At 39.2% G+C, this 22107-nt stretch overlaps 2 protein-coding genes across 2 annotated transcripts; both read left to right on the top strand.

The window, feature by feature from the left end:
* The first annotated feature begins 2936 nt into the window (after positions 1–2936).
* Positions 2937–11834, top strand: notum2 (notum pectinacetylesterase 2). Its single transcript, XM_055040796.1, has 13 exons — positions 2937–2979; positions 5180–5253; positions 5365–5674; positions 5765–5817; positions 6240–6335; positions 6431–6491; positions 7532–7644; positions 7744–7846; positions 8190–8378; positions 8513–8613; positions 9815–9962; positions 10069–10116; positions 10518–11834. The coding sequence occupies exons 3-13, from the start codon at positions 5367–5369 to the stop codon at positions 10819–10821; spliced, it is 1524 nt and encodes a 507-aa protein (XP_054896771.1). The 5' UTR covers positions 2937–2979; positions 5180–5253; positions 5365–5366; the 3' UTR covers positions 10822–11834.
* A 551-nt stretch (positions 11835–12385) lies between these two features.
* Positions 12386–17048, top strand: rps15a (ribosomal protein S15a). The gene is made up of 5 exons (XM_055041685.1): positions 12386–12419; positions 13181–13318; positions 13428–13507; positions 13684–13769; positions 16917–17048. The coding sequence occupies exons 2-5, from the start codon at positions 13186–13188 to the stop codon at positions 17008–17010; spliced, it is 393 nt and encodes a 130-aa protein (XP_054897660.1). The 5' UTR covers positions 12386–12419; positions 13181–13185; the 3' UTR covers positions 17011–17048.
* The last annotated feature ends 5059 nt before the right edge of the window (positions 17049–22107 follow it).

Here is a 22107-nt window from a genome sequence, read left to right as displayed (position 1 = left end):
TCAAAAGCTGCATTACTTTGTGTTTTAATCGCTTGAATTGTTTTCAGTTTGCTTAACGTCTACACATTTTTAGCAAATTAAAATCAGACAAATGGTTTTGTCCATTTGCGTTTGCCCGCCTTTGCTGATTTTCCTGAAAAATCCGATATAATAAATTTTATCAAAATATTGTACAATATTAATAAACAAAGAGCATCATAAGGACAAAGACAGGTCAGGGATCAGGATGTCTGGGCTAGTTTTTACGACTATCTTCCACGATTTAAACATTTTATGGTTCACTGCTCAGTTCATCAGAAGCAACTACCGAGGCTCCTTACCTCAACCGACACTGAGACCAGGGCCGTGTTAATCAGAGGGGCAGCAGTGTTACCCCATTGTAACTCTGGTGGAAAGTTTGCAACAGGAAAACAAAAATTATGGAGTTTAGCGCTCTCCAAATCTGACTTTTAAGGAATTGTGACATGAAAACCATAAGCTGTTGTTATCACAGCAGACAGACAGTGGTCACAAAGTGGCTGAAGAACAACAAAGTGGTCATCTTAAAGTGAAAAATGTGCTGTGAAAAGCTTGTAGAAAACCCAAAACATTTGACCAAATTTATACAGTCCATTGCAAAAGCAATGCAGCCACACAATCAGAATATGTCTGCAAGCTTCTGATATTTCAGTCATTAATAAATAAATCTCTGACATATTCTTTCTATTGTTATTCATTTTGGTCATTCTAAGTGACCTAAAGCAAGGTGAATGTGGCCCGATTTAACTTCAGACACTGAGGAAAGAAAAGGAGTACGTTTCTTTTTGTTCAGTGTATGTGAACTCCTGGCTTCAGCTGCATGTTGTTCAAGCTGGTTATGGTTATCTCACAAGTATGCAGGATTACAGGTGTGACACCTAAACTCCATGCTGAACATATTTTCCCTGGCTGGAGGTGTGTGTGGCATGCTATTAAGATGGACAAAACGCATGGTTAGCGGTGAGGGGATCAGCAGAACGAGGTGAACCCTAAAACTCTTATCGCCATCCATCCCCCAGCCCTTCTAGGCATCAGTGAATCCAACACCTCATATCCCTGCTGTCGACCCCTCCTCCATTCATCACTGTGATGCATTGGCCGTTTGCAGAAGGCCTCTAAACACCTGGTTTCATGGATGGTTTCGTCTGCACCACCTGCTCGCCTCCTGCTGCGGCCCAGCACCTCACGCCGATGCTGCTAAGGCTGTCTGTCATGCTCGTTGATTCAGTGTTGAGCCCTGGCGGTGTTATTCAACCCAGGTCCCATTTCTCTCGCCTGTGGCTTCTTTTCGTGCGGCTTGTAACGACGCCACTCTTAACTCCCATTAATCACAATCCTGTTTGCTACGTTGCACACTCCGCTGCTGGTGACAATGCCGACTCAGGGAGATTCTCTGATTGTCAAAGTCACCAATGAGGCAATGAACAGCGAGGTCAGGTATGATTGTTTCAGCGGTTTTAGCACCCAGGGTGGAAGGAGCGAAGTGTTTTAATTTGGTGTTCTTGGTGTGCTAAAAGATAAATCTTTTGATTGAGGCACTCTTGGATTTTGAACCTACAGCTTGTTGGGTCATGACCTTACTCTGCCGCAGTGCGGTCATAAGAATCCAGCACATGACTGCAGTCCCTGGCTCGTTCTTTGAAGTTATCAGCCGAGAAATATTCCAGCTCATGGCCGAGCCCTCGGCTCCCGAGGCCGGTGATGACACACATGCTGAACAGACAAAGTTCCCGGACCACCCGGGCTTTAGGTGTCCTGACCTTGGAGGCTGGCCGTGAAAAATAACAACACAAGGGGAGAAAGAATGCCTCCAATGTTGTGCAGGGGGTCACGCTACTGCCCCATCAGGGTGAAGTTCAGCATGTCTTATGAGCCCCTGATGATTTATTTTTAAAAGTTTATCAGCGGTATGGAACTCCCGTCCATACTGCTGATAGTGTATCAGTTCTGTTTTGCCGTGTATTTTATTGGTGTATTATTCTATTGTTCAACCTAAGTGGGAGAGTGTTTGACAAGACGGATCGTGGAGAAAATAGGTTCACTTTAATCTATTGATCAGAAGCCTGGTTTGAAAAAAAAATGATATCATTCTGTCCTTTCCAATTTTGAAGAAAAACAAAAAGCCTCCTAATGCCTCCTCTCGCTATCGACATTCTGGTGAAATGATGATAGATTTACAGCAAGTGCTTTCATTTTTCAGCTGTTTCAGGTATCTGCTAAACAGATTGTTGCGTTGATTTCTGGGAAGACAGATGGTGGTGTGCATGCTTCAGGACAACTGAAGGAATGAAGGATTGTTCAGATCAGTAGATCAAATTTGCTATAGGCCTTGGCTACTTTTGCTCTGTGCGTGGGTGTATAGACTCTGACTATCATTTTTTTGTAGCAGCTTTGTTTCTCTCTGGCTATACTTGAAAGTAGATGAAATACCACAAGTTGCTTAAAAATGGGACGGCGTTTTAATCTGCTCGAATGTAAGACAAAAATCTGCCTTTTTTATTATTTCTTTAGTGATTGTAGAACCCCCATCCTTTCCGATACCAGAAATCAAATGCACCAAGTGTTAATGCTTTCATCGACTGGATCGATTCTATCTTGGATTCTGTGGTTTATTCATCCTCACATATTTAGACACACGCACACTCCGCAGTCTCCGGACTTTTTTCAAGGTCCCATGCAGCGCCTGTAGCACCGCCATGTAGCCTTTGGCCTTCCAAGCGATCATTATTTTCCGTGATTGACACTTTGGGATGGTGTGCATTTCATTGATGAGAATTTTAGAGCCCTGCGGCTTGTGATCCTTCAGCCATCGTTGGTACGTCACCCTAAGGCCATCTGAAAGAGGGTACGGTTGCAGATCACTTTCAAATACTCTGTCACTTTCATCACCAGAACCCAACAGAACTAACCAGCCATCCCGGGAATCCGCAGACACTGACCTGGACAGGCAAGAGGCTGCAGGTAAAGAAACATCATCTGTACTGCACAAAATCTTTTACTTTGCAGGTTAGAAATGATTAAACTCGACTCTTTTAGGTTCAGTTTACGCTTACCAATCAGAGGTTTTCAACATCTGCAAATGTTTTCTGTGTTGAAGAAACATCTTTGTTTTAGCTGTAATCTGTCAAATAGTTTGAGTTACGTGAGGTAAAAACACACAACTGGTGTCGAAAACTCTCCTAGTGAAGCTTGTGATGCGATTTGGATTTGGTTTATATAGCGCCAGTTAAAAACAGATTGCTGTTTTAAGGCACTTTACAAAAAAAAAAAACAAAGAAAAAGAAATTAATATACAGAAATATATGATTCATACAATCTGTATGAATCATACAGATTCATAAATTAATCTGTATGAATAATTTATTCATACAGATTCAGACGTGTGAATAGATCACATAAATCCCACATTGTTCTGAGTTTTAATCGTTGCACCGTAGGGTCAGTTTGTTATTCCAGTTTATTATTCAAAGCAAAACACACAAAATAATTAACTTTATCTCGTCTATTTCATCACCTTTCAATTTGAAAATGCTACTTAAATCATTTCTTTTTCTTTACAAACATTCTTTCATTGACTTGAATTCAAAGCAGAAATGCCGATTCCAATTTATCATTTAGAACAATAATATTAGAGAATCTATAAATAGCATTTTAAATATTTTCTTCAATAGTTTCTGTAATTAGCAGTCGTCGTGTATTATTATTCTTTCAGGAGCAGAGTCAACATAATGGGATAGTGTCATAAGACCAATTGCTTCAAAAGCTGGTTTTCCTATTATTTTGCTACAAAGACAAAATTATTGATATTTTAAAATGTTTTTATTAACTCATATGAGCAATCATCACCATGAGCATTTCTAAAAGCTAATGTATTTTCCATTGATCTGTCCTTTAACCCTCAGCGTTTTTAAATGTCTGCCAAATCTAATATGTTCTCTTTTAATTACCCCACCGGCACAAGCAGTTATGTTTAAGTGTTTTTCATTCAGTGAAAATGAAAAACACGATCAGAGTTACCATAGCTAAACCTGCCAGCTATGACACTGGTTTGAATAAATTTAAATTTTAGAGTTTGCGACTTTGGGTGATAAGTCGATGTTAGTCAAGCTTATAATCAACTGACATTTCAGTGCATCTGTAGTTGCATAGATTTGTCAATGTCAATGTCAAATTTATTTATATAGCACTTTAAAACAGGTATAAAACTGCACCAAAGTGCTGCACAGGAACAACAGTAACACAAGTAGATAAAACAGAATATCAAAAAATTGCTTCAGTTAAAAGCCAACGAATAAAAATGAGTTTTGAGAAGCGATTTAAAATGATCCAGGCTGCTAGCAGATCTAATCTGAAAAGGCAAATTGTTCCATAAATTAGGAGCAACAACAGAAAAAGCCCGATCTCCTTTCCTTAGTCGGGTCCGAGGGACTGTAAGTAAAAGCTGATTGTTTGATCTGAGGGTTCTGGACACAGACTGAAGTTTTAAAAGATCCTGAAGATAAGGGGGATTTACTCTATTCTTTTTGGCAGTGAAATTATAGTTTTGCTTTTTGATAAGTTCACTTAGATTGTTGCCACCATCATTTTTTTGTTTTTTTGCACACGGTTGCACACTAGAGAAACAATATGTTTATGTTTAATGTCATATATTATATGAGATGTCAAAAAAAACAGTTTCCATTTTCGGAGAAGAAACTTTACGGTACAACAGTTTGAGGTGTGTGCTCGGCTGACCTCCAGGTCAAATGCTGTGCAAAGAGGGCATGCATTTATTTTGACCCAGCAGAGATTTAGAAAGAGGAGGAAGATGGCAACGAGGGCTCATTTCTAAGTAATGGTCAGCTGGTAAAGTGCTCGGTGGTGGGCGTGTGCAAAGGCTTGAAATATGTTGAAGAGAAATGTTTGTTATCTATTCTCCTGGCCGCTGACTGTCCAGTACCTCCCCCCTTGGGACGTGTCATCAGTGGTTTATCTCAGGTCTTGGGGAGAGCTTCAGGAGAAAGTGGGAGGTGATGTGGTTCAGGTGGTGCCTCTATAAAGCTCATCACTGATTTTGCAGGGTTCACCAATACTTGGCTAGGACTCCATCACTTCTCATGACCAGCATCTTCATCTCAATCCTGGTTAGAGATTGCTGAACTTCTGACTTCTTCCTCTGCAGGAGCAGCAGCAGCAGCAGCACCGGCCATCACAAGGATCTCTGCAGCAACCTTCTCGGCTGGTAATCTTTGAAAGGTAAATTCATTTACACCTTTGTCAGTAAAGAGAGGTTATGTTTTCCATGTGCATACACAAGTGTTGGGTTGATCTTTTTGCTTTGCATGCCTCTTTTCTTGACGTTGTCAGACATGAAGATACTTGGCCATGTTACCTTCTTCCTTCTGCTCGGAGGAATCTTTGCTCAGAGCAGCCGTAATGCTAAAGTGAGTGGGAAATCCGCCAAGAGAGGTGGTGGTGGGGCCCAAGCAGGTGACACTGGCCAGTCCACCCCGTCGGCCGATGCTTCTCAAGGGAGCAGCAGAAGCTCCGGGAGATCAGCTGACTCAAGACAGGACAGCACCGCAGGAAGTCGTACAACTGGACAGCAGACGGACGAGATGAGGCTGCAGTTCTTAAGGAGCGCCCAAGTGACATGCAATGACGGATCAGCAGCTGGGTGAGATGATCTGGATTTCTAATAGGTTTACTGCGCAGGTCCATTCATTCCTGCTTTGTCTTCATCCTGTACCTTTCGGTGTTTGTGCAGGTTCTACCTAAAAGAGTTCAGAGGAAGCCGCAGATGGCTGTTATTTCTGGAAGGTGAGTATTTACAAACTGGTTAAATTGGTCCCCTGAGGTCAGATTCTTTTGGCATGATGCCCCCTCTGGAATTTTGACGGGGATGTCATCTCGTTATGTCATCGTCTGCTTTTCTCCTTTTTTGGTTGTTTCTGCTTTTTCGGTTCACCAAGGGTGGAGGAAAACAATGGAAATTGTGTAAACTGACTGAAAAGTCTTGTTTATGAGCAACACATTTCCACACCATGGTATTTTACTTGTGCAGGTCTCTAATCAGAAGAAATTACTTTAGAGTGATGCTACAGTTTGACATGAGTGGAAAATTATTTATAACAAAATAAATTGGATCTGGTTGAAGGTGTTTTTATGTTCCTCGGAGGCCTGATGGGCTAAGCAGGGTGTTTTACATGGGAGTTTCTAGTTTTAGTCTGTTTTATTTTTAGGTGGCTGGTGCTGCTACAGCAAAGAGACCTGTGATTCCAGGTACCAAAATATCCCCCGCCTAATGAGCTCATCAGGGTGGCCCCAAACTAAAAGAGGTTGGTCATCTATCCATACTCTGGCATGCATGCTACACATGTTTTGTTGTTTTTGCCAGGCAAGAGGTTTATTTAGCGATTTGATATTTTTACAGGGACTGGAATATTGTCGTCCCAAGCAGAGGAAAACCCCCACTGGCATAATGCAAATCTTGTGTAAGTAATTGGACCAATATCTCATTTTGCATAAGTGAAACCTTGGACTGTGATTTTTTTCTTTCTTAAATTGCCCTTGCAAATTGCCAAATTTTCATGAAGTGTGGCAGATAGAAGAAAAATCTATAAGCAGCGATTCAGGCAACTTAGCTTGAGGTCAGTGACTGTATTTCTAGTTGTTAGTATGTAAAATGCGGAGGAGTTTGATGTTAGTCTTCTTTGTATCCCCACTGAGAAAAAAATGACATTATAGTTTTTATGTGCAGTGGGTGAAATAAATATTGAGTATATTTCTAAACAAATAAAAAGATATAATATGTACACCAACTCATCCACATGCAAAATTACTCCATAAATTGGAATGGCACAAGAAAAAAGCCTTGATTATGCTTTCTTAAATTAGTTTAATATTTGGTAGAAAGCCCTTTTTTTTTTAACAATAACAACTTAAAGATATGTTATCAGGCTTTCTATATTTCTATGTCTCATGACTGCTTTTTATTTCTTTTGTTTAATATTTATTTCCTGGTAGCTTGTAGTCTAAATTTCACCCAAATAGGTCCATTAAAATTGATTTAAAGAAAAAAACGTTGATTTTTTCATTTGATTCACTGCTGTATATAACAGAGGATCAATTACTTTCCCTTTGAAGGTTTTAATGTCATGAATTCTGCTACTGTCTTTAAATCTTTGAGATTAGCACCTTAAGGTAGATGATGTCAACGTTTACTGGACCAAACTCAAAACCAACTCCCAGTTAAAATCTGCTTCATGATTACTTTCTTTTCATGGGACAAGGTACCAAACATTGCCTTATGTGCAAAAGCATGCAATAAAAATTGATCAAATTAAAGGCGCACAATTTCATCCGGTTATTTTGACATAACCCTTGTGCTTACTTCTGATTTTATTCTGAATTTAAATTTTTGGGGGTTTTTTATGTACAAAGTCAAACATTTAAGACTGGCGATATTCCTTATGGTATGAGATTAAGTCCTTCATCTGTAACATAACAAATGTAAATGTGTCACATTGGGCAGATTCATCCCGTACTGTTCCAGCGACGTATGGAGTGGCACAGGCCCTGCTCCGACCCCCGCTCCAAGAACGAGACAAGGAAAAGAGAAAGTGAAAGACAGAAACACAAATGCAAGTGAGTCTCTTGATAAATGTACCTTTTTTTAAATGACAAGCTATTTTTGTTATTTACCATGTTTGCCCCTTTGTCATTAATACTGACATTTCCTTGCAGCTGAATATTCCTTCATGGGATCCCTCATCATCCGGGAGGTCATCAAAGACCTCATTCCCAAAGGAATCAAGCAGGCCAAGGTTGTCATTCTGGCTGGCACCAGGTGAGTCTCTTTTATCGCTTGTGCTCTCATGACGCCTGCAGCTTTTGGAACCAAGTCCCCTGGATGTCCTCCATTGCTAACTTTAAAAACGAGAAGTCCTATTTTGGGTGCATCCTCTTGTCAGTAATAAAGATGTTTATAGTCGTCTGTGATCAGTGACACAATGTTTATTAAAAGGCCTTGCCTTGTAATGGTGAACATTCCTCTCTGGTTAGCAGGATGGTTGCAGGGACATCACCTCCACATCCTAAAATGAGATCCACCATCTAAATGGGAAGCTGCTGAAAGTGATTATGAATCTCAAGGCCAGGTTATGAAATAATTTCCCTGGGTTCCTTTGCAGTGCTGGCGCGACAGGTGTTTTGCTCAACATTGAGAGGGTTGCCAGCCAGCTAGAGCAGCTAGGAACCGAGGCTCAGGTGCGCGGCCTGGTGGATTCTGGATGGTTTCTGGAGAGTAAGCAGCAGCGGTCCCCCAACTGCCCAGCGACTGTTTCCTGCACACCTGAAGACGCTATCAAGATAGGACTCAGGTCGATCCTGGAACACTTCTGACTCTCAATCGACTATAAAAACAGATGCGATCCCTAAAATTGACACAGAGATCCTCCTTATTTCTCTTGAAATTGTTATTTATGTTATTTCAAAAAACGTCTTGTTTCCACAGGATGTGGAATGGGGTTGTTCCGGAAAGGTGTCGGCAGCTCTACAAGAGAGGGGAGGAATGGCAGTGCTTCTTTGGTCATAGACTATACTCCACTTTGACCTGTAAGTGCTTTGTTTCTCATAATGTTGGTACAACATGCCACAAACACGTGGCATGCTTTTGGTAGACAAGGAATATCTCCAGGTAGATTTTTATTCAAACCACAGCACTGAGACCACATTAATAAAAGATCTGTATATCTTAACATCATTGCATCGTAAGCTGTGCTTGTTGTTGGATCTCAGCCAAACATGACATATTGATTGATAAAACTGGGAAGTGTGGTAAACTGACATACCTGGACTAGTTTGTGTAATTTGGCAATTATAAATCTGAGTAAACAAATATCAGATATGGGATTCCCCAAAGCTCCATGCAAGGGTCTCTTTAATTCAGTGTTGATGTGCTTGACAGTGCTTAGATGAAAAACTACTAAAATATCTTTTAGAATTTACTGATGACAGACAGCTTTATAATTCTGAGTCACCACAAGAGTACAGTGCTTTAAAATCACTGTCATAAATATATATTTATGACACAATATAAATTACAATACAATATAAATTTTGAAGCGTGCTCAAAACAACAATGTTCTGGCTCTTGACTCCTGTAAAAAAAGAAGCAATTGCTTCCGACAAAACATTTAACATGTTAAAACTTCTGCAATTACTTAATTGAAATTCAAGTATCAAAGTGCCACCTCTCACTAGCTCATTGTTTAAACAGCTGGTCAGTGCTAACCGACTGTTTGCCTGGTTAGCTCTAGTAACTATGAACTGTGTGTATTTTCTAGGTCCCTGTCTTAACTACAGGTTAAAGTAAGGTCTTCCAGATTCATCATGTTTCATGTGACAGAGATTGAAAGCTCCAAATTGTATGTGACAGTATGATGTTTTTATGACTTTTTATTCTTTTAATAAAGTAAAGCACTGCCTTGTTGCTAAAATCTGCTATTCAAATAAACTTGATTTAAACTTGATTCATTGAAAATTATAAAATAACAGCAACTTTGCTGTGCCCTTTTCAGTCTTCCCAGTATCTGCTAAGTCTCTCTCTCTTTCTCTCTGTCTCCCAGCCTGAATAAACTGCAGACATGTCTCGAGATATTGTAAAACCTTCATTTTAAACATGTCATTTTAAGCAAGAATTAAAATATTCCTCTTTTTTCCCCAAAAAAAATAAAGGAATACCAACAATTCACGCTTCCTCTGCAGTCACAATGTATTGGTTGTATTGTCTTTTAACTCTTTATCCTTTCTACAGCTCCACTTTTCATCGTGCAGTGGCTGTTTGATGAGGAGCAGCTGAGAGTGGAAAACATCTACATGGGCGGTCAGAGTCTGTCTGAGGAACAGTGGCAGTACATCCAGAATCTGGGCTTAGAAATCAAAAACTCCCTGACAGACGTGACGTAGGTTTTGCAACAACATTCTTTTGTGTAAAACTTTAGACCAGTTGGTACTAAAGTGAAAAATTACTAAATATTAGTTACCCTTTCTGTTTTTCTTTTGGCGCAGGGCTGTATTTGCTCCATCTTGCCTCTCACACACAGTCATCACCAAAAGGTAAGAATGGACATTTAAATTAAACTATGCTGATGTTAATTTAGCTCTGTTCTCATTTAAACTCATATAGTCTCTCTGTTGCTGATCGCCATCATCCCATGTTAAAGGGTCACTACATATCTTCCAGAAACTTTTGCACCTTTGGGATAAAACAATTATTTTGTTGCACAACTGAACATGAACAATTTGTGTCACTCAACAAAATTTCAATAAAATGTTTGGAACGTTGTGGTTAGAGCAATACTCAATGGATCAGTCAAAGCTAGATAAAAAGCTTGTGACCAGAACATGATGTTGGTATGACAGCAGTTCCACTTGTTTCAATTGAATTTCCCAAGTTTCTCTCACATTTCGTCTGTTTCTTTGTTAATAATTCATGACTTCTACATTCTATCCTGCAGCAACTGGATGAGTTTCCAGGTTAAAGGCACATCTTTGCCACGGGCTCTCCACTGCTGGGACAGAAGTCTGGAGGCAATTCGCAACAACAGAACCCCATCTAAAGGCTGCCCTTTCCACCTGGTGGACACCTGCCAGTGGCCTCAGTGTAACCCCACCTGTCCAGCTTTGGTGGACCAGGCCACCCAGCAGGAGCTTACTTTGCTCCAGATGCTGGTCGCCATGGGCCTTGACCCACAGAGGCTTGGCCTGGATCCCGAGGGAGAAGGAGATTCTCTGGTCAGCATGGCCAATAACGGTGGCTAAGTGGACAAAAAACAGAGAGGAAGACACATTTAATAAAACAGAAAAGTGTTTGAAATTTAATGTAACCATAGAAATGCTTTTACAAATCTGGTTACGATATGCTGTCCTGTTTAGCATTCCATAATGCTCCACATCTGTGACTCGGCTGGTTGGTATGTTGCAGCATCTGGGTTTGTGTTGTTTACTGGGCCCTCTACTGGTCACAAGAGGGAAGAACTTAGCACCAAAAGTATTTCAGCTATCCAGGTCACAGTGGTTTGACCTTTTCCAGATGTCTGGATATAACCTAAAACACACTTTCATCCTAAGCCCTCTAACATCCAGCATCATATTACGAGCCTGTTAGTAGAGTTTTAACACACAAAAGTTCACATCAATGTCTGAGGCACAGCTGATATACACTTTCATCAGATCGAAAATACAAATAAATCTAATAACGTAATCCAACAAACTGTTCACACACACACACAAATAGAAAACACCACAAAAGTTTGTGCACAAGGAGTCTGCTGATTTTTAATTTGCTTTGGTTGATTATTTTTAGCAACTAATGTCATACTAACTTATTTAAATATACTTTTATGTTTATGTGTTCTATGCATGCCAAAATAAAAGTGTTAGGAGTTACTGATTTGTTTTCTTTGAAGTCACTGCTCTTCTTTATTTAATCATTCAGTTTATTCTAATCTGTGAAGTAACAGTGCAATTTTTAACATGTTGACGCTGTGGTGATTCACCGCTCAGTTGTTATGGCTCATTTTGCTGTCATGCAAATTACCAACTACTACCTTCCTGTCAATAATTGCTCTCAAACATATTCTGTAATATTTCTCTTTTTTCATTTCATTTATGGCCAGATGGATTATTTCCAAGTCACTGCTTTATTAAAGTCACCTGATGTACATGTTGAAATAAAAAAATAAAAATGTTGAATCCTCGCTATGCAAATATATGCTCTGTTTTGTTCAGCATCTACATGACTTGATTATAGCATCGGAAAAAGGAAAATGTATAATGTAATAACTGAAAATAAAATAAATCATATATATGTGTGTGTGTGTGTGTGTGTGTGTGTGTGTGTGTGTGTGTGTGTGTGGGGGTGTGTGTGTGTGTGTGTGTGTGTGTGTGTGTGTGTGTGTGTGTGTGTGTGTGCGTGTGTGCGTGTGTGTACAATATGGCGGAAATTTAAATTTAAATACATCAATAAATATGTAAAATTATATATAGAACCATTTGTAATGTATATTTTTTGTTCTTACCACACAATCCGTCTTGTTTAAATTTTTTTGGTAGTAATATTACTATTTTTGTTTCGCTGCGTTGAATAGGAAACGTTCTCCTTAGTCCGCTTATCCTCTAGAGGGCAGTGTATTGGAAAGATGATATCTACCTGAAATCAACTAATTCAGATGATCATATTTCAGATATTAATAAAATGCAAAATACTCTCAGTGTCCGACTTGTAACACAGGAAAATTGAGTAATTTCGTGGTGTTTTGGGGCGTCGCGTCTTTTAGAAAAAAAAAAGTCTTGGATTATTTTCCCATAATGCACCGCCGTTTCTTTCTACTTCCTCTTTCCGCCATATTGCAGAACCGGTAAGATGTCTTTTTATGCACTCAGTCACAATCTTTAAAGAATCTTAGCCATCTGTATGATAGATATTCCCCGAACCTTCCCTTGTTAAAGTAGAAGCACATAAAAATGATCTGAGAAGATTATCGACCAAGTTAATAAAGCTATTGGTGGATATTTGTCCTGTTGTAATTCCTCCTCTGTTCGGCCCTGGGACTCGGTGTGTTCAAGCCGCCCTGATAGCCATTAATGTCCTTACGAGCAATAGTGCTCCTTGTTTAGAACAGGGAAAAGCTTTTGTCCTCGCCATAATTATTTATCACACTTCATATGCGGTTGGCAGATTTATCAAACGTTACGTGTCGGGAATGTTTTTACCTGTTAGTGGAGAAGGCTTCGGTAGCTAGCATCGCTGAGTACTCAAAGTGGACCATGCTTTGCTGGGAAGCTGTGGTTTACACGAACTTTTCTTGTTTAAAATGCATAATTATTGTGAGTGTTTTGACCGAGTTACATCAGGATAATATGTCTAAATAGCTGGTAAACCCTAGAAGTCTTTCACTGATGCTACATGATGAGCTACTGCTGCTTAGCTTGTTCTCTTGAGATGTGCAGGTCATTATGCTAAAAGCTTGTATTTTGTCTATTGCATTGGTTAGTTAAATGATTGATGTCCCATGAGAATTATTGTGTATTTTAATGGCAGTATTAGAAAACTACTGAGGACCTTTGAGATGGGGCTTCCCACAACTTAAATATGTCTGTTTCTTGCTTGTGTCTGCAGGCATCATGGTGCGCATGAACGTTCTCGCAGATGCTCTGAAAAGCATCAACAATGCTGAGAAACGTGGGAAACGCCAGGTCCTCATCCGGCCCTGCTCCAAGGTTATTGTGCGCTTTCTAACCGTCATGATGAAGCACGGTGAGTGACAAAACAGTTACACGTGTACATGACTGAGAAGTTTGGATGGTGAAGCCTCCATGTGTGGAGCAGAGCGTTATAGCTGATCATTTCCCACTGAAACCTCCAGGTTACATTGGTGAGTTTGAGATCATTGACGACCACAGAGCCGGGAAAATCGTTGTGAATCTCACAGGCAGGCTGAACAAGGTAAGTGTAGTCCCACCCTGCAGAATTAAATGACTATTTGAAGGCAATTTCTGTAATAGATTGTCACGTTTTCTGCTGTACTCTGTGTTAAAATAAGACGGTGTCATTAAATCCTGTGCTTCTTTGCGGTTTTTGTTTATTGTGGCGTATAATTGAGTGATGTATTTTTCTTTCAGTGTGGTGTGATTAGTCCACGTTTTGATCTTCAGCTCAAGGACCTGGAGAAGTGGCAGAACAACCTGCTGCCTTCAAGACAGTTTGGGTGAGAATCGCTTTGTCCTCTTCAGACTTTCACTAGACCTGTGGGGGAAAAACATGCCCCTAAAATCAGACTTTGATTAGATAAATGAGTTTTGGTTAGTTACATTAGCTTGGTGTTAAGATGGCCACACTTGTGTGATTCCTGCTCTGTTTTTTTCTTTGAGTTTTGACTTTTTTTTTTCCAACGTCTGACTTTATTTGACCTGTCCCAGTTTTTATTGGTTATGTCCCATTGAAGAAATCAAAGAAGGGCAACAATGTGATGGAATGTGATGCTTATATCATATTCTGTCAGCAGAAATTATTTGAACAACATAAACAATAAACTTGTGCATTACATGTTGATATGTTAAGCCAGTTGGAGTCTAAACACAGTAAGTGCTCACAGATAATTTAAACCTAGCAGAGGTTTAAAATATTGTAATGACACATAAGCAAACTGAGGAATTCAGTAAAATGTGAACTCTGAGAAGCAGATATTTCCATCACTATAAACAATTGCTATTGCGGTTTTTCTAATCTTGTGCAGCTTTACTTGAGTGGTTTTGTGTCTAATTATCAGTTTTATCACTTTATTGCCTCATTGAACTGAACTTAACTCTGCCAAGTCCTTTCTTTTTCCTTGACTAGCAAACTAAGCAAAATCTGCATTATAAATATGGTTTAATGCATTTGTACAATAAAAACTAATTTGAATCTCTAAAACCTGGACATAGAAGTCATCTGAGGTCGTTTGCATTATTCCCTGTTAATGTTTCAAATTTATTTGCTAAAAGTGGATCTGAAAGGAGCCCATTACAGATGTACAAAAATTTTAACGAAACCACATCTACAACCTGATAAATAATTTTTGGTGGCTTAATAACGTTTCGTCTCTTTGAATCCGTCAGCAGTTGTCTAGTTATTTTGCTGGAAAAGAATCAAAAAATGTTTTTAGTCTTCTAAGCAGCATTTGGGTTTCCATCATAATTGTGGGGCTTCTGAATTGTCAACCGAGCAATTTCATATCAACGAATTACAAAGAGAAAAGTCCAACTTTGAAACAGTTGACATAAAATCCATTATTTTTCCATTTAAAAAGTCATTTTGTGTGATTTTGACTGTTTTCACTCCTCGGTGAATCTTCAAATGAATCAGATATTGTCTTAAATAGAGAATTGACAGTTAAGCATGCGCTTTCTCACATTTTGACTTGTTAGAAAACATGGCTCAACTAAAATCTTTTGGGTGTTATTAAAACATATTTTTATCTGCCGTTGGATCTCTCTAAAGCGATAGACGCACCGTTTTAGATTGGAAATGTCCAGCACTCGCTTTTCATCTTTATTTTATCAGTGAGTCCAATCAGAATCCATCCAGCTAAAGTCAGCTGTGGCACCAGAACCCGGTTGATGCTGTTTATCTTTCCATCCTTTTACAATACTGTTAGCGTTCTAGTTTAATAAAACTTAGTAATTTGATCATGTGATTATTTGTTCTCCTTGCATATAGAGCATTAATCATTTACAGTAGACGCTGTTTATGTAAGTTATTACTTACACGATGCAACACACTGATTACATTTTACATATCAGCGTCGCTTTCCTGGATTATCTGTGAAACATCAGCTCTAGTTCAAGACCAAAAAATCTCAACCAGCTTCAGATGAAGAAGACCAGCAGGAAATTTGAATAATGTCTTAGAGGGGTAATTTGACCTCTAAATGTACTTGTTTTTGAATATTGTGAGATTTTCTTCAGTGACTCTGGTGGAGCAAAGAGTACAAAAGCATAAAATAGTTGAGTCGCAATCCTTTCCTACTGCAAGCATTTGTTTTAATTGTAAAAAATGACTTTTGACTTCAGTATTTTGAAATGTTAAAAAGCCAAATTTGTACGTTTTAAGGGGCATGAAACTTTAAATGAAGTTTTCCTTGAGATGTGCACTTTCTCTGTCGATTTGATGCTACAAACTATACAATCTTTACTGCATGACTTCACAAAGTCTGGGGGAAAATAAATATTTTTTAGAGAATTGGTTATTAACAAACATTTATCTTTGTTAATAAGATAAAGCAGAGGTACAATGCCTCTGCTTCTCTCTGCCAGCGTTTGTCCCTGAGCTGCTAAAAATATACATGAGGTGTTGGTAGTATCGATATGTAGAGAGTGAATGCATGGCAATTAAAATAGTGTCCTCACAAATATTGTTGACAGGGATTTATGTTTTCTTCACCAATATTGCGATGCTGTTCTCTGCTTTACACTGCTCCATTTTAGACTTGTGTAGTCAAACTCTTGCTGTTCAGTGGTATCATGTTTTGTGGGAGTTGCTGTCTGCCCTGAAGCCTGGTCCAGTCTCTCTATTTGGGATCTGGAGTTTGACTTTTTTTTTTTTTCTTGTTGTTTTCTGAATTTGGTGTTTTTCAATCAGACCTCATTTGTTTGCCATGGAATCAATCTTCATTATTTTCTTGGGAAAATATTACTAGTTGATAAATTTGTTAGAAATTTCCATCAAAAGTCATGTTGAGTGCAATGAAAGTTTAGTGTTTCTGAGGTGTTTTAGGGTTGCTTAAAACTTAACTAATTAACTTTAGTACATGAACATTGGAGTTTTTTTACTGAGGGTTTTTTTATGGAATGACTTTTATTCCTCTGTATTCTTGAAGGATCTTCTGTGTGAAGGCTTCATTTCACCCATCCAATCTTTGGTTCTTGGTTTACTGCTTCAGACATCAAATTCTCAGTTGTGAACCCTCAACAACTTTGAATTTAGGTTGAGCTTGCTTCATAAGCTGGGTCTAGTTAAAAAAAAAAAAACAATTCATTTATATTTTTAAGAGAAATGTATTCAATTGCAAAGTTCATAAGTTTTTTCTCATTCTGAGAAATGCAGAAGTCACTGCTCTTTATTTTAGGAGTTCAGTGTTTTGAGACAGCTGAAAAAATCTGAAGTTTTTTGTCAATAAAAAATGTGTAGAAACAATGTGTGAATACATATCACATTAAACTGTTCTCACTGTTCATTTTGTGACCTAGATTGGTGATTCATTAAATCATGTTAAATGCGTATAGATTTCTCACCTTGCTTTCATGGTGAAATAAACTGAGTAATGCAGCTCACTTTAACTTGAAGTGTCTCTGAACTCCTGCCTTGTCGTCCACAGATACATTGTGCTGACCACCTCAGCTGGCATCATGGACCACGAAGAGGCCAGACGGAAACACACAGGAGGCAAAATCCTTGGATTCTTTTTCTAAAATGTAAAGAACTGCAAAATAAAAACAGCCAGGAGAAAGCTGCTCGTTTTTTGTGCCTTATTTCAACTATTTAAAAGTGCCGATGTGCACTGGCGCTGTTCTACGCTTGGTATTGTTTTCGGAAACACTGCTGTGGGATCTTTAGTCGGGAGATTTTAAACTATGAAAACATTGCAGCAACAGTTCGATGGAAAGTAAAATAGTTTTTGGTTAGAAAGTGTTAATTTAGTTGAGTGGCCCAACAGTTTTAGTGGAGGGTGTCCAAAAGAAGAGACTCCTGCAATACTTCCAAAAAATGTCTGCCCATCCCTCGAGGGTCCCATCTATAAACGTTAATCTCAACACTGTAGACTGAACATTTGTTTTTTGTAGCTTTTCTTCCCCCCAGTGGCCATTAAAAGCTGTTGCCTCTTCCCTACTCTTGTTAATCGCTTGTAAAAAGAGACTTTGCTTTTTCTGCTCCGCAATCATCTCACCAGTGTGACCTTTTCTGCATTCCTCGGTGTATTTTGTCTTCTCCCCAACCCCTTGTACTCTGGTTACTGACCTTGCATTAAGCTGAGGGGGGAAGCAGTAACAGCCTGCTAATGTAACAGTTCTGTCCAAATGCTCAGGCGCTAAAAGCTCACAAACAGATGGCCTCCCTCGTGGGCTTACAGCACTTAAGAGCTACCTTGTAAAGGGGAAAACAACTTTGTTCGTTTCTTCTGTTAGAGATTTGGGAAAATAAGCTCACAGTAATTTTAAGGCTCCCTTATCGGTGAGCGCGAGGGAGTGATGGAGTGTGGGTTCATGTTCTGGTGATGCATGGCTTTTAAGCAGTTTCTTTTGCTTTATACAGATGCAGAAAAAGGTCAAATGTTTCACTGCTGTGTAGCTCCGCATACAAATTTCTGAAATCAAGTCACTGTTTAACTTCAGTTTAAATGCCTTTTAAAATAAAAACCCTGTTGAGAAGTGCTTGTTACAAAATTAAAAACTGCTTCTAATTGTTCCACTTAAAAACCAAAGTTTAAGCTGTAATGACATTATTTCATCCTGTTGATGAAATAAAGGACCATCACTAATTTTGAAGATATGAAAAAAAAACAGACAAAAGGTTAATAAAAGTTTTACTTCTGTGGGTGCATTTAGTTACGTTAGTAATGAGAATAAATAAGCATAAAATCATAATCAAGTGAAATATTCAATTAAGAAAGTCCAAACTGTATATTATTTGCTTCTAGCACATTTATATTTTCAAGAAAACAGTTTTACATAGAATGGAGAGGTCAGTATTTTTTATTAAATGTACACATTAATTGAGAATATCTTACAATAAAATGAAATTGTTTTTTTAGGAGTGCTTTCTATGGGAAAGGAAGATTTAAGAGCAGGAAAAGTTAAGATTTGCTCAGAGAAAAACAGTAGCACTACTTTCTACTGGAGAAAAGAGGCAACGAAAGCCGTGTTGATGATTTTCTCCAAGAAAGTTACTCTAAGCGCTGGGATAAGATGTGAAAGAAAAACAAGAAGAGACATCAATGACTACCAAGGGAACAAACAAGCATTATGAGAAGACCAGAGGTCAAAACTAACGGCAGCTTATTGCAATAGCAAACAAGGAGCAGGAGAAAATGGAGGAATTAAGTTCAACTTTGAAATCTTTGGGTTTGAGGTCGGCCTAAAACAAGGTTACAATATTTAGATTTTCATCATTAAAAAAAATAACAGATTAGGGAAACAAAAGTTGGAACTGTGCACTTTCTGAACCTCAACCTCCAGTGAAAACTGTCAGAGATGACGAGACGTGTTTTGATGTACAAAAATTGTGTCTAAACCTCCCTCACCTTGTGCTTTCAAAAGAACAATAACAAAATGTAGTGCTGTGATTTTTAAACAGGATTCATATTTAGATGCTGTGTCCTTGATTTCCACATTTTACCCATTTGTTCTCATCGTTGGCTTACTGACTGAATGAATACAAATTGATTAAAGTATCAAAAAGGAATATTTTGCTAGTTTTTGAATTTCAAACTCAAGTGATGCGAGATTTGTGGTTCTTTAAGTTCTTTAAGTAGGTCTTCTTGAGAGACTAAAACTTTTGTTTTCATAAACATAATTAAGGAACCACACTGTGGATTTAAGAGCCCCCATTTGGAAAAGCATACTTAAGTTATATTAAGTTCTTTTATCAAGAGTTATAGACATTAAAATGGATAAAGCTCTGACAAAAATGGAAAGCCAGTTTCTATTGTGCTGTTTCAGGATTTGGGAAACTTAAAGTTCAGACCTGACCATAATTAAAGACACGTAATATGTTAGTATACACTGTATTCAAAAATGTCCAGGATGTTACAGAAAACGGGGGAAATCGATGACTCCCCGAACACAGAAAAACTCTCCGGCACTGTGGATTTCATCTGCAGAGACGGAGCCTTCGAAGACAATACCAGTGTGTCAGTGTGCATCTGGAGGCTTGGGTCCACAGCCTGGCAGCCTCCAGGACGTCTTCATCTGTCTTCACCAGATGTCATCCTCGATGCCCCCGAAGGTTTCAGAGATCTGCTGCTGAGGAGCAGGAGACGTGGAGCTCATTAATACATTAATACTGAAGTAACGAGATCAGGGAACATTTCCAGCTCGGTCGTGTGCGTGGTTTTCTTTGTGGAACAAACATTGATTAAAAAAACAAACCAAAAAAACAACCCACGCTTATTCTTCAGTGGCAAGATTGCTTTCTGTCAAGGTTTTTATGAGACTTCTGTGGGTTGAGTAGGGCTGTCTGTTCCAAAAAAAAAAAAAATCAACCAATCGTAAACAGATTTAGTTGTAAAGTAATCTTTTGATTTCACCAACACGTTTCTTCTGACTCTGTGTAATTTGAACGTTTTGGAGTGACCCGGCCAAAGTCCTGAGAATCTGTGGAGAAAATAAAAGACTGCGATGACGGCAAAGAGGCCTTCTGACATCAAAGCTTAGAACCCCAAAATAAATGGCCGATATGAGGAACGGTCAAAAAGCTGCTCGGGTTACCTCTGGGCGAGAACAGGAAGCTGTGTTTGCTGGCTGCATCTTCACAAACCCCCAAACCAGCTAAACTGCTGGTTTTATGTCTTTCATAATTCAAAATGCAAGTGCTAATTTACAAGAGGATAAAAACCTTTCTAAATTCTAATCAAACCAAAAATGAAAAACTCCCAATCACAGATTGGCTGCTGTAATGTTTTATCCCTTTAGTTAAAAACCACTGACATAACAGTAGCATTTATGAATACCTACTGCTTTATTACAGTTATAGGAGCAGAAATGCACCATAAAGAATCCAAGCGGCAGCAATTTTCCTCATAATTGACATTTTGTCCATTTCCAAGCTGTCGTTCTGCAGACAGGTTATATTTATTTTATTATTTTTTTCTCCCTTTAAGTAATTCCCTCGGTGCCCAGGGCTGAAAAACGAGAAAGCCGTGAAACGATGTTCTCTTTTTAGCTTTTACCAAACTGTGAAGCTGAAACTCTTGGCAAGAAGAAAGGCTCTTTGCAGTGGATGCTGGGGGTCTAAATGAAAACATCATCACAGCTTTTTCCGGAGGAAACTACAAGAGACTGACTGTCCGAGTGTAGGAACGCATAAATCCCCTGTTTTTTGCATCCATCCTTACAGATCCCAGAGCAGCTCTTTGGGTAATAGATGGTGTCAGGATGTCCAATACCAATCAGCTTCCTGAGAGCGTCCAGTTCCTCTGCTGACCACTTGAGGGCAGTAGAAATACACATTCACGTTCCCGTGCAGCTCTCTGACCAGGCCTGCTTCTGCAAAGCAACTGGAGTAATTAATATCCCTTGAAGATAAGCAAATTAATACTGAATCTGCAATAAAAAAAGTACGAAACACTGATTTGTTCAGAAGAATTGTTTCCTGCAATCGCGCGTCACTCGGCTCGACAGAGAGAAACAGGAAAAAACCAAAGAGATTATGAGGAATCGGGAATAGTATATAAATTACACTGTTATCTGCTCAGTCAATTTATATGCTTAATATAGTTTTTTTCTCTCTTATCAAGATTAAAAAGGGTGAAAGATCCCTTTTGATATTAAATTAGATAATCAGTTTAACCGAAGCAATTTATGCCTTTCAATTTTAGTATTTTTTTTTTAAATGGAGAGAAATTCAAACTTTCAATTTGTTGCAAAAAATAAATAAATAAATGAAAAAATCAGCAGACAAGAACTTTTCCATCCGAGCAAAGAACATCAAAAGCGATTTTCTGATTGTAATGTAGCACGCTGCAGAGGCGACACAGAAACGTCTTGTTGACGCTTCCTTGCGAGATCGTGTTGTGTATTCTGCTTCCTCTCTCCCCTCGCCGATTTATTCCACCACCCAAGACATTTCTGACATACGCCATATCTGAAAGGGCCTGAAGAAAACTCAGAAAGGGGGAAGAAGAAGAAGAAAAAAAACGGTGACCAGCTGAGAGGGAGACAGGAAATTGTACAATTTGTGGGGACAGAGCGGGACTGTTTTCGCAGTTCAGTGTGAATTCATTGCATTTTGAGGCAAAATGGTGGCGCAGGGCGTTGTCATCCGGTCCCTTTCCCCTGATACTCTTATCTAATGTGTTTCCCTCTCTATCCTATCTCTGTCCGCGCACCTTATTTAAAATAGTGCAGAAATGGCGGAATGAATATGTTGTGCTGGCCTATTTGTAATACGTAGGCCTGTCCGGTGTGCATGTGACGAATGAGATGGTTGAGAGGCGGAGAAATCGTGGCCGTGAACGTGGCCGCCCACCCTGCTGCCCTGAAGGGCATCTCGCACCTCCGGGACCCCGTGCAGAAACACCTGGGCTGTCCAGGGACAGGTAAGCAGCGAGCAGCACTCGTCCCGTTAGCCTCGCCGCATTGCTAAAGCAATGGCTAATTAGCAGGCAATGAGCGCAAGCTGCTAATGTACATATAATAGCGGGGAGGCCAAGAGGTGCGCGCGAGACTCCGGCTTTCTTAATTAGCTCTCTGATTTGTCCGCCATAAATCACTGGAGGAATTACAGCGCAGGACTCCACTGTGGGGGCAGTTCGCTCCACGGTAAATAAGAAAAGGCTCTTTTGTTGGCCT

The sequence above is a fragment of the Poeciliopsis prolifica genome, unplaced genomic scaffold, assembly GCF_027474105.1.
Source record: "Poeciliopsis prolifica strain line A6 unplaced genomic scaffold, Auburn_PproV2 SCAFFOLD016, whole genome shotgun sequence".
Classification (NCBI taxonomy): Eukaryota; Metazoa; Chordata; class Actinopteri; order Cyprinodontiformes; family Poeciliidae; genus Poeciliopsis; species Poeciliopsis prolifica.
This window is presented reverse-complemented; position numbering and strand designations above follow the sequence as displayed.

Bases quoted from the DNA above. Each gene is read 5' to 3' on its own strand.
- notum2 (XM_055040796.1), top strand. From the start codon at position 5,367: ATGAAGATACTTGGCCATGTTACCTTCTTCCTTCTGCTCGGAGGAATC. The intron at 5,675-5,764 runs GTGAGATGATCT...GTGTTTGTGCAG, and splicing joins AATGACGGATCAGCAGCTGG to GTTCTACCTAAAAGAGTTCA. The intron at 6,336-6,430 runs GTTGGTCATCTA...ATATTTTTACAG, and splicing joins GTGGCCCCAAACTAAAAGAG to GGACTGGAATATTGTCGTCC.
- rps15a (XM_055041685.1), top strand. From the start codon at position 13,186: ATGGTGCGCATGAACGTTCTCGCAGATGCTCTGAAAAGCATCAACAAT. The intron at 13,508-13,683 runs GTAAGTGTAGTC...TTTTTCTTTCAG, and splicing joins TCACAGGCAGGCTGAACAAG to TGTGGTGTGATTAGTCCACG. The intron at 13,770-16,916 runs GTGAGAATCGCT...TGTCGTCCACAG, and splicing joins CTGCCTTCAAGACAGTTTGG to ATACATTGTGCTGACCACCT.